Here is a 12,731-nt window from a genome sequence, read left to right on the forward strand (position 1 = left end):
GTGCATCTCCCAGAGTCCTGTGATTGAGTGATGGAATGGCTGCATGTGACAATGGTAGCACCATGTGAGGAGGAAAGGAGGCAAGCAGAGAATTTAACTTTTTCAGTATCTTCCCCGACTCATTTAGGGCCAGAAACATGGTAACTCGCGTTACAAAGTGACATAGCAAACAATTAGCAAGTCTTAATTTCTCAGTAAATAAGACTAATTGTCACAAATTCCTTTTGCTGTTATATAGCCATGCAAATAACTTGCTATGTCACTTTGTAACGCAAGTTACCATGGAATGACCAACAGTCACAATGTTGTCCGTTTTACCTGTCACACAATTAAATTACTCTTCAAAAAACTGCAGATACTATATAGGGCTTTTCAAGCAGCATTTTGAATGCAGGCAGGAAAAACAGATATTGAAGAGCTTATTCCTGCCAAATGAAAACAGCTTGTGCAGGACTATGCTCTAGGACACTAATGAAATTGGTGAATTTACAATTATGTTTAAACATAGCTTTAGGAGCAAGTAGGTATCCATTTCTATGCTTTAGTACTGATCGAGATCCTACATGCTGAAATCTAAATTATCACTGTAAATTTTAGCTCTCAAGCAGCCTAAATGAATGGTCAGCGAATTTGTTAAGTTGGCCAACAACATTGCAATATCAGCACAGATAGCGGAAATAAGCCCGACATGGCAGCTTGAGACCCCTGGAGAAACATAGTGCATGATAAACCTTTATAATGAGGATATGACGCAAGGACAGATTCTGACCTGTGAGAGTAGTTGTGGCACTGGAAGATCTGTCCACTTGGCATGTGCACCAAACAGTAGAACTTTGTGTAAATGATATGCCCATTTGTGGCATGACATTTTCACAAAATGGTCCCAAATCATTGCAAATATTAACTGTACATGATCAAGATCTAAATATTATCAATTGGATTAGAATAGGTCAGGACTGAAATGTAGTCAGCTGCATGGTCCCTCATGATTTCCCCCATCACTACATGGAGATATAAACTACACCGTATATTTTTTTTTAACTTTAGTATCAAGGCATTACACAGTTGATTTAGTTTCTTTTAATTACTTTGTATGATGAGCTACAAGTCTAACAGGTTAGAGAAGTGGCTCAATTAGAAGTCAAAATATGTATAAATATTGTTCCATTCCTTAGCTTTAAGTGCGACAAAAGAAAGGTGTTAAATTATGCTGATATCTGTACATGTGGCAACAAAATAATCGCATGCCTGAGTATGATGGGCAGTTTATAGAAAGAATGGATTACCTGTGTTCTTTATGCTCCAGCAGTTGGCAGTCCCGACACGTCAGTCTGTCACATGTTTCACAGAACAGTTTGAGTTGTTCCTGTTTATGGACGGGACAAAAAACTGGACGCTGACCTGAAGCTCCCACCGATTCTACAGAAAAATAGATGCTATTTTGCAGATCAACGTTGGCTTGGCAGTAATGTGACAGACAGCATAAACAAATAGCAAACGCTCAGAACTGTGGTGGAAAAGGGACCATTTCAAAGCACCTCACAAGAACTCTTAGGGCAGAACTCAAGCTGTGGACTAGGCTGTGCAACACGGGAGTTAACAGGTGGGAAGTAGAAAAAAAATATATATATTTTACTGTAATATTGACAGGACATCATACAGTACTTTGTGACACCCCTACCAATGATAATTTAGAGGTCTTTACCTTTTTTTTTGTCATATTTTTCTATTTAATTTCTTCCTCCTACTTCATGTCAGCCATTACACGTGGTTTACATCCCATCCTCCTAATATTAGACAGTAAGGTTTTTTTTGCCCCCTTAGGGTATATATGCTCACTCCTCCCCTTCCTCCTCAGTCTTGTTTTTTTGTCTCCTAGCTATGCAGTGTACAGAAGTTTATATTTAATCCTTGAGTTACCCAATTTATACGCCCAGTAAATTCTCCTCTTTGCAGCCGCAATCTGGAAGGGGGACCAGCTCCCCAGAGAGAGGTGGATGTCTCATGGGCTCCGTTGAGTGCTCAACTTATTCCCATGATGCGGGCTTCTACTGTGTCTTTAAACACGATGCCCCACGGACCGCTGAATAATATCACTGCTGCCTGCACTCCATACCCCTGTTCTTCAAGCAGGTGGCGGGCGGAACTGTCTGCGCCATGGGTATTGTTGGCAGAAATAGTGCTCCTTGTAATGGCAAGCAGCTGGCGGGGAATGGCCGGCGGATGGCAGAAGTGCCTATGACGCGGACGTTACCATGATTCTGTAAAGCGGCGCACTACACATCAGGTGCCTGGAGGACTTAAAATAGCCCTGCTGCAATGATTATCATGGAGCTGCTTTTACCCTCCACTAAACAGTTTGGACTTGGAGTGATCCTGCTGGTGATCCTGTGTCCTCAAATATGGATAGAGAGCCTTCTCCTCAAAAGCCTGTATGTGCCCAGAAGACGCAAGTCCTCATAGAGGCCACTGCTAATATATATGATGGGGTGTGAAGTGATAGTTACTTTCCTATCCTGCAGTGAGCTTCCAGCTTCAGGGGCCAAGAAGACATGTAAAAAAAAAAAAAGCACCAGGCTTTTATCTGTCCTGCTTGTGATAAACCATTCCCCGCGATAAGGAATCTAAGTTTCGCAGTAATAGTCAGTTAGAAACTACACCTGTTAATCTATGCATCTGAAATATTTAATGGTTTGGATGAAGAAATCCTGGGTCACTAAGGAAGAATTTATGGAGTCACAGGGATCTAAAAGGTCTAGGTCACAAACTAGTTTGGATTTTGATGCTGATGCCTTTCCGCCAGAATTGATATTTGGACAGGAGATGCAGGATCTCTCTAGTGAAAAGTCTGATGCAGTACAGGATAATGCTAGAATATTTAACTTGGCTCTTGTGGATAGTTTATTAAAAAATATGTTTAAATCTATGAATTATAAAGAGAATGTGGAAGATGTGCAGGATTTACAGTTTGAAGATAGATCTAAGTAAAGCAGATTATTTCCTTCATAATTGTATGAACTGGAAAATGTGTGTAGAGTGGCAAAATGTAGATAAACGTCTGGGTAATGTCAAGAGTATGATCGCATGTGTCCTATTAATAACGAACAGTTTTTAGTTTGGTGTGCAGTGCCTAAGATTGATGCAGTAGTTTCTGAAAGTGTCTAATGCTGGGTACATACCGACAGATATATTGGGTGATCAACTGATCGGCCAATATACCTGCTGCACGTCGGCCAGTGTGTACCAGCGATATGTCTGAACGGCGTATTTCACAGACATATCGCATTGGCTGTGCTGCACAGCCGATAGGCTGCAGACATATCTGTCCATCGGCAGGTGTGTACGGGCGGTCAGCAGACTGCTCGTAACACAGCGGGAGCCGCTAGGAGGAGGGCGGGACACGCCCCCACCCTCCGGGACCAGCTGCAGCATGCAGATCATGGTTGTTCATTGTGTATGAATGACCATCTGCAGATATATCGCTTAGGTGTATACCCACCATAAAACTACCATTCCTCTTGAAGATGGGGCTGTTTTGAGAGACAGTATGGATAAAAGGATGGAAAGCTCCTTTAAGAAATTGCATGGCGCCACAGCAGTCTCATTGAAATCCGGTGTGGCTATAGCCTCGGTTTCTAGAACTGAGACTTTAGGCGTGTTATCAACACAGATTTGAAAGAAGTCTCTCTATAATGAGTAAAGCTATAGATTATCTGTGTGAAGCCTCACTTGGTGTTGGAATTTTCTGCAAAATCTATATCTGCAGGTGTGACAGCGAGAAGGGCCTTATGGTTGCATTCTTGGGCAGCAGCTATAAATTAAAAAAATAGGCCGGTTCTGTTACCTTATGAAGGTTTGCTGCTCTTTGGTGATAAGTTGGAAGCAATCATACTTAAAACGACTGGAGGTAAACCTGTAAAGTTACCTCAGGATAGAAGGAGCAGGTATCCTTTGCCATCTTCTAAACAGTTTAAACAAGCAAGTTATAGACCTGGGTAGCAATATAGTGGCAAACTTTCCGCAGGGATGACAAGGAGGTCCTTTTGTCAGTCCTATGGAAGAAACAATAGGAGACAATGACTATCCGGGATCCCTGGCACAAGTGTCAGGAGTGGGCAGACTTCTAAAATTTTCCAACCAGTGGAAAATTACTGTTCAAGACAATTGGGTGTTGGTAGTGTCTTGGGGATACAGAATAGAGTTTCTAGAGATGCCTAAAGAACTATTTTTTTGAGTAAAGAGCTCCAGTAGAGACTTTAGGGACATACATAGACGAGTCGCTCCATGAGCGGCATTGTTTAGTGTGTCCCCGATGTGTGCTCAATGTCGTTAACGACATTGAGTACACACATTGAACGATATCGTTCAGCACCGGGCTCCCTCCCTTATTCCCGAACATGCAACAACTTGACAATATCATCAGGTTGGCCTGCATGTTTGGGCGATGAATGACAGACCAAGGACCTGCGGGAGCACGCATTGTCGTCGTTATCGTTCATCGTTTTTGCATAAATATGGGTCGATCTAGTTAACGACTGAACAATATCGTTTAGTCATTTAAAATATCACCCAGTGTTTAGCGGCTTTTGGAAGTCAGGACCGTGGAAGACAGTTGGGAGAAAATGATCTGCTCAGGAGCAAGAGAGTTTGTAACATGGTTGGAAAAACCTTCAGGGGGTTTTAGAACAATACTGGACCTTAGACAACTGAACAAGTTTGTGAAAAGTGAAGAAATTCCGTATGGAAACACTGAATCCATTCTGACTGGTATAGGACGAGAGGATTTCTTGGTGTCAATAGATCTGAGAGAGGCCTATTTCCATGTTCCAGTGCACATGAGACATCGTAAGTTTCTGAGATTCTGTGACCTGGGAAGACACCTAAAGTTTACCAGTCTTCCTTTCGGACTAGCAACTTCCCTGAGAACATTTCCGAAGGACCTGGTGACACTAATAGCTCATTTAAGAAACCAGGGAATAACAATCTGGGTGTATTGAGACGTTCTGTTAATTGCTGGAAGTCCAGAAAAAATTGTGCTAAAGGCGGTAGACAGAACGATAATTTTGTTCAGGGTCATGGCTGGATTACCAACTGGGAGAAAAGCCAGTTAAAACCAAGACAGCAACTACAAATTTCTGGGAGTATGGATAGACACCTTGACATATGTAATTGCACTAATCAGAAGAAAGATGCGAGAAGATTCAGAGCTTAGCCTCTTTTATTCAGGGATGCAACACAATACTGCTACGCCTTAGATCTCACTACTGGGAATGTCTTCCACTATAGACATAATTTCTTGGGCAAGAAGGAGGATAAGAAGGTTACAATGGAACCTATTCCGATACAGCAGAAAGGGACTTCCTCTGTTCAATCAAGTAAGCATACAAGAAACAAGGGATTCTCTATCTTGGTGGACAAATACAGAGCTAAACTCCAGGACATCACCATTATCAAAAGCTCCAGGTTTAGTCTTAACCACCAATGCAAGCTTGGTAGGATGTGTGGCAAAGCTGCTGTAGCAGTCAGCAGGGAATCTGTACTATTAAAGAAAGATGATATCCTCAAACCAGAGAGAGATGAGGGCAGTTTGGAAAGCGATAAAATTGTTTCCAAGATCAGTTAAGAGGAAAACATTTGAAGATATTTTCACACAACGGATCAGTGGTGGCCTATCTGAACCATCAAGGTGGCACCAGAAGCCAATCTTTAATGGAAGTAGTATCAAGAATGTTGGAGTGGGCAGAAGAGCACCTCAGTTCATTGTCGGCCCTTCATGTACCAGGCAAGGACAATGTTGTTGCAGATTTCCTCGACAGACACCAGGACCTACAGGGAGAGTGGGAATTGAATGTTCAAGTATTTATTAAAATACTAGCAAGGTTTGGTCACCCACATGTAGATCTGATGGTGACATCAAAATACCAAGCTACCAATTTTCTTTGCCAGATACCATATGCCAAAAACAAACGTAGATGCTTTCCCCACCAATTTGGGACTTCAAACTGGGCTATGTATTTCCACCATTTCCAATGATCTATGTAGTAAAAAAAGATCAGAGAAGATAGAGTGAAGAGGATAGCAGTTATTCCTTATTGGTCAAAAAGAGTATGGTTTCCAATGGTGCCGAGAATGGCGGAAGGAGACCCTTGTGGATTCTGACGATCACACCAGGATTATTGCATCAGGATCCATTGTTCCATCCGAATCTCCAAAGCCTTCGTTTGACGGTGTGGAAATTGAACGGAAACTACTAAGACAGAAAGGCCTGTCCGAACAAGTGGCACAATTTCGAATTAAAGCAAAAAAGAAAGTATCTTCAGATATCCATTACAGAACCTTTACACTCTGGGCAGGTCCAAGATTTGATAATATGAAGGCTGACACGTCACAAGTGTTGCAGTTCCTGCATGATGGATTTGGAAAAGGTTTAGTGGTCTCAACCATTAAAGTACATATAGCAACATTAAGTGTGGTGTTGGACAGAAAATTATCTGAGAAGAATCTTGTAAAAATGATCTGTCAAGCAATAAAAAAAGAAAAAAAAAAGGCCTCAAATTAGGTCTGTCTTACCCCCTTGAATCTAATTCTTAATGCACTAATGATATCACCGTTTGAACCATTACATGATCTTTCATTGAAATGAACAACCTGGAAGGTTGTCTTTTTAACTGCCATTACCTCAGCAAAAAGTTTCTGAACTACAAGCATTATGGGCAGAAGAGCCCTATTTAAATAGGTTACCAGATAAAGTCGTTCTGAGAACAAACCCAAGTATTTTGCCAAAGGTATTGTCAACATTTCATTTAAAATCAAGAAATTATTTTGCCTTCATTTTTTCAGCTACCGAAGGATGAGAAGGAGGAAAGATTGCATAGGCTGGACTTATTGCGAGCAAGCTTTGTCTATCTGGATAGAGTTCGAGTGTTTAGGAAAACAAAGCATTTGTTTATCCTATATGCAGGTGCAAGGAAAGGTGGGGCTCCCACGTGACAGACAATAGAGAATTGGATCAAACAGCTAATCACGTTTGTTCAGATTCTTTGGAAATTCACGACCACGCAACCAGGGCAATGGCGACTTCGAGGGCTAGGAAGGCTCAAGCATCTGGGAAAGACATTTGTGCAGCAGCTACTTGGTCGTCTGTTCATACTTTTTCTAAGCATTATGTTTAGGATGTTTCACATGCACATTTTGGAAGCCAGGTCCTTAAAGGGGCATTGGTATAAATAAATAATCATTAAGCATGAGAATTTCTGTTGGACTATTTATTATCCCTCCCTATATATTATGCATTGGTATATCCCACGTCTAATGGCTGCCATGAAGTATTAAGAAGTAAACAAATTATGTTACTTTATAGATTTTATTTCTTCTAGATACTTCATGGAAGCCTATAATATACACTCCCCCAAGTGTTCTTTTTCCCCCCAGATACAGAATGTAAGGAGACACTCAAAAAGACTAAGGAATAAGGGGAGGAGTAAGCCTAAGGGGGGTGGTCCCAAGGGGTTAAAAAAAAAATGTCCTGTCTAATTAGAGGATATGATGTAAACCACGTGTAAAGGCTACCATGAGGTATCTCGAAGAAACAAAATCAGGTAACAATTTGCTGTTTTTTTCATGTAATTTCTATAAAAAGCAGAAACATTAATTTAATTATGTTTGACACCCATGTTGAGGTGTTCTATTGAGGTGGAAAACATTGTGAATTTGCAGATGGGGGTTTACAAACACAAAAATCACTACAGACACATATAGACACAAAAATACACTAGAGTCTAAACAGTTATTTGCTGAAACATACTTGTGGGATAATTTTTTCATCACTTACAAAAAGCAAACTATTTGACGCAATTAAACTGTCTCTTATGCGCTTATGGCCACTAACAGCCTTCCACAAAATCCTATTTTACAACTTTTTTTATGTTCAGGATAATTTCCCCACTCATTCATACACTTGCCATTGGTCGCACACTGCAGAATTGGCAAAGCCCATGACTTGCTTCTTTAAAGCAAATTGTGCTATTGGGCATACTCTAAATGAAAATATCCCACAAAGCGCAAATTAATGTTGCGTGGGACGTTATACTAAAGTTGCGCCTAATGGAGTTCTGCCATTAGTCTTAAACAGAGCTTGTACAATAACTATATGATAAAATATCAGATGACAGCAGCATCAAAAAAATAATATAGCCCATAATGGCTTATCAAACTAGTGAAAAGACATCCACATAGTTAAATACACAGATTTGTCCTTATACAACTAGTCTCAATACACCATGCAGCACGGCTTGCCTGGCTTAAGTCAGATCCCAAGCTACTCTGCTAGTTGTCAGGCATTTTTTTTTAGCCGAAAATGCATCCAAGTCCCAATGTGGTACGACTAGGACGCATCAGAAGACTGTGCCGATAAATTTGATATACAACATGTTGTATTTGTGTGTATGCACACTGCCAATGTCGGCATGATGGTGGGTGGGGGTGAGGGGTGAGCGGGACCATGCTGCATTTGGCAGCAAAGCATCGTTAACGATATTCCCAATCGGCTGTACATGCAGCCAAATCTGGGGATATCGTTAATGACCCGCGGGAGTGCGATCGTTCAGGGCATACACACTGGACGATATGAAAGATATATCGTTCACTTATCGTCCAGTGTGTACGGTCCTTAAGGGAATTACTTTACCCATAGCACGCCAGAAAAATGCATATTAAGTAACCAAATAAACGGTTAACGTTGAATTCAAGCACTCATGATTGTACAACTGTTGTCTAGAGAAAGGTGGAGTCTACAGTCAGGTGCATAAATATTGGGACATTGACAGAATTTTCATATTTTGGCCTCTATGCACCACCACATTGGTTTTGAAATGAAACAAACAAGATGTGATTTAACTGCAGACTTTCAGATTTAATTTGAGGGTAATTACATTCAAATCAGATGAACGGTGTAGGAATTACAACGGTTTCTATATGTGCCTCCCACTTTTTAAGGGGCCAAAAGTAATGGGAAAGACTAAACCATCCTAAACCTAACTTTCACTTTTTAATACTTTGTTGCAAGTCCTTTGCAGGCAATTACAGCCTGAAGTCTGGAACGCATAGACATCACCAGATGCTGGGTTTCATCCCTGGTGATGCTCTGCCAGGCCTCTACTGCAAATGTCTTCAGTTCCTGCTTGTTCTTGGGGCATTTTCCCTTCATCAAGTGAAATGCAAGCTCAATCGGATTCAGGTCAGCAGATTGACTTGGCCATTGCATAACATTCCACTTTTTAGCCATAAAAAAACTCATTGGTTGCTCTTGCAGTATGCTTCGGGACATAGTCCATCTGCACTGTGAAACGCTGTCCAATGAGTTCTGAAGCCTTTGAATATGAGCTTATAATATTGCCCGAAACACTTCAGAATTCTTTCTGCTGCTTTTGTCAGCAGTCATATCAATAAATACAAGGGAACCAGTTCTATTGGCAGCCATACATGCCCACGCCATGACACTACCACCACCATGCTTCACTGATGAGGTGGTATGTTTTGGATTATGAGCAGTTCCTTTCCTTCTCCATACTCTTCTCTTCATATCACTCTGGTACAAGTTGATCTTTGTCTCATCTATCCATAGGATGTTGTTCCAGAACTGTAATGGCTTTTCTAGATGTTGTTTGGCAAACTCTAATCTGGTCTTCCTGTTTTTGTGGCTCACCAATGGTTTACATCTTGTGGTGAACCCACTATATTCACTCTTGTGAAGTCTTCTCTTGATTATTGACTTTGACACATATACACCGGCCTCCCGGAGAGTGTTCTTGATTTGGCCAACTGTTGTGAAGGGGTTTTTCTTCACCAGGGAAATAATTCTTCTGTCATCCACCACAGTTGTTTTCCGTGGTCTTCCAGGTCTTTTGGTATTGCTGAGCTCTCCGATGCGTTCTCTCTTTTTAAGAATGTTCCAAACAGTTGATTTGGCCACACCTAATGTTTTTGCTATCTCTCTGATCGGTTTGTTTTGATTTTTCAGCCTAATGATGGCTTGCTTCACTGATAGTGACAGCGATTTGGATCTCATATTGAGAGTCAACAGCAACTGATTCCAAATGCAAATGTCACACCTAGAATCAACTCCAGACCTTTCACCTGCTTAATTGATAATGAAATAACGAGTGAATAGCCCACACCTGTCCATGTAATAGCTTTTGAGTTGATAGTCCCATTACTTTTGGCCCCTTAAAATGTGTGAGCACATATAGAAACCGTTGTAATTCCTACACCGTTCACCTGATTTGGATGTAATTACCCTCAAATTAAATCTGAAAGTCTGCAGTTAAAGCACATATTGTATGTTTTATTTCAAAGCCATTGTGGTGGTGAATATAGGCCAAAATATGAAAATTCTGTCAATGTCCCAATATTTATGCACCTGACTGTATATATAGTATCTAACAAGATCACCATTTCCCCACTGCTTAGTTGCCCATACACTCTGCACCACTGAACTCAAACAAGCTGGTCAGGCATAATGAGCATTTCATGCACTACAACCCAGCTGATATCCCGGACCGCTTGTCATTAGACTGGCTACTCGTGCCGCAGTATTAAATCTGCAGTAATTTGATCTGCAACTGTTCCCTGTTTCTCTTGCACTTTGAATTTATGCAAGAACATCATGATCATGGAGAACATACTTCAACGCACTCTTTGCCCTTTGCTGCTTATGTTTTTCCCTCAGCATATCACGCTGATACAGTAAGCTGGGTGCACACTGACCGATATATTGGCCGATCAATTGATCGGCCAACATATCTGCTGGCCGTCGGCCAGTAAGTACCCGCAATGTCTGTGAACACCGTTCACAGATATGTCGCATTGGCTGTGCTGCACAGCCGATGGACTGTAATGTAGTGTTCACTCTAGCTCCGGCGGCAGGCAGTGCAAAAATATGAGATATGGTAAGAACTTACCCTTGTTATCTCTATTTCTACGAAGTCCATAGAGTTCCACAGGATACCTTGGGGTATAGGCGATGGCGGCAGACATCCAGGCACCACAGAGTTAAATTTCCAGCCTCCCAGGATGCACTGGGGCCCCTCTCCTATACCGCGCCCCCAAGCCTCAGGCCACTCAGTTTCGTAACAAGCCATAGGCCGAATCAGGAGCAAATAAAGAGAGAGGACAGTCTGGAACACACAAGAATCACATTCTCACCAGAAGGAGACGGACAAACCGGTGACCAGATCAAAGCCCATCTGCAGTACAGGTGCGACAGGGCGGGAGTCCTGTGGAACCCTATGGACTTCGTAGAAATAGAGATAACAAGGGTAAGTTCTTACCATATCTCATATTTTCTACTGCAGGGTCCATAGGGTATCCACAGGATACCTTGGGGATGTCCCAAAGCAGTATCCTTTAAGGGTGGAGACGCTCCTGTGCTGTAAGGAGAATTCGCCGCCGAAAGGAAGCAGCCTGAGAGGCGAAGGTATCAAAAACAGAATACCTTACAAAAATATGGACAGATGACCACGTGGCTGCCAATCACCGCTGAAACGCCACGTCGAGCTGCCCACGAAGGACCCACAGACCTAGTGGAAGAACTTTAATAGAGGATGGAACAGGAAGACCTGTGAATCCATCCTGCCAAAGTTAGCGCAGTGGCAGGCCAACCCTTTGTATGGAAACCAGAAAGGACAAAACCGAGAGTCTTATTTCCTAAACGGACTGGTACGGTCAACTTAAATTCTTAGAGCCCGTACCACATCCAAAGAGGCCTCACCAGCAGAAAGGACTGGGGAAATAAAGGCAGGTACTATAATTTCCTCATTGATGTGGAAACTAGACACCACCGTAGGTAAAAAACCAGGGCAAGTGCGAAGCACTGCCCAGTTCCTAGGAAAGATGAGAAAAAGGGAGGTCTACATGACAGCCCCCCATTCTGATATCCTACCGTCCAAATCAATGGCCAGAAGGAATACATTCCTAGCCGTAAGCCATTTGAAATCCACTGTGCCCAGTGGATCAAATGGCGGTCCTCAGAGAGCCCTAAAGACCACAGCCAAATCCCAAGGAGCCACAGGTGGAACAAAGCGATGCTGAATATAATGTACACCCTGCACAAAGGTGCGGACATCAGGAAGAGTAGCAATCCTACGATGAAACCAACAGGGCAGAAACCTGCACCTTCAAGTAAGCAAGGCGAAGACCGTTATCTAAGCCCACCTGTAGGAAAGCCAACACTCTGGATATCCGGAATACCCGAGGAGCATAGCCTGTAGGGCGACACAACTGAAAGAAAGTATGCCATACCTGATGGTAAATTCTTGCAGATAAAATCTTCCGAGCTCGTAGCATGGACATAAGCCCTGTTAACTATAGAGCTGGAAAAACTCCTAGACCTTAAGAGGGCAGTCGTCAAGGACAGACAACCCAGGTCTGGGTATCAGCCGGGATCCTGAGACAACAGGTCAGGTCATAGAGGTAACAGCTTTGGAGTGTTAACTGAAACACTCCAAAGATCTGAGTAATAGTGCCATCTGGCCCACGCAAGAGCTATCAGCAGGAGCGCGCCTCCTTCTTGCTATTACTGGAGGAAGAAGGGATAACGGAGGGACGAGGTACACAACTTGGAAGGTCCACTGGACCAACATACGTCTACCATAAGAGTCTCATCTCTGAAAGGCTCCACTTGGTCACCAGAAGATTGACCACCACCTGATGAAGGACATTTCCCTGAATGCACG

The 12,731-nt window shown here is 42.4% G+C and overlaps 1 protein-coding gene across 2 annotated transcripts in view; it reads right to left on the reverse strand.

The window, feature by feature from the left end:
- The window catches only part of TRIM33 (tripartite motif containing 33), a 167,767-nt gene that overhangs the window by 76,466 nt on the left and 78,570 nt on the right, over nt 1-12,731 (reverse strand). For both annotated transcript variants that reach the window (XM_088446302.1, XM_088446301.1), the window contains exon 4: nt 1,287-1,419. In XM_088446302.1, coding sequence (XP_088302428.1) covers nt 1,287-1,419 — 133 coding nt within the window. The remainder of the gene's footprint in view (nt 1-1,286; nt 1,420-12,731) is intronic.

This window comes from Taudactylus pleione, unplaced genomic scaffold, assembly GCF_031769625.1.
Source record: "Taudactylus pleione unplaced genomic scaffold, aTauple2 ptg000396l, whole genome shotgun sequence".
In the NCBI taxonomy this organism is placed as follows: Eukaryota; Metazoa; Chordata; class Amphibia; order Anura; family Myobatrachidae; genus Taudactylus; species Taudactylus pleione.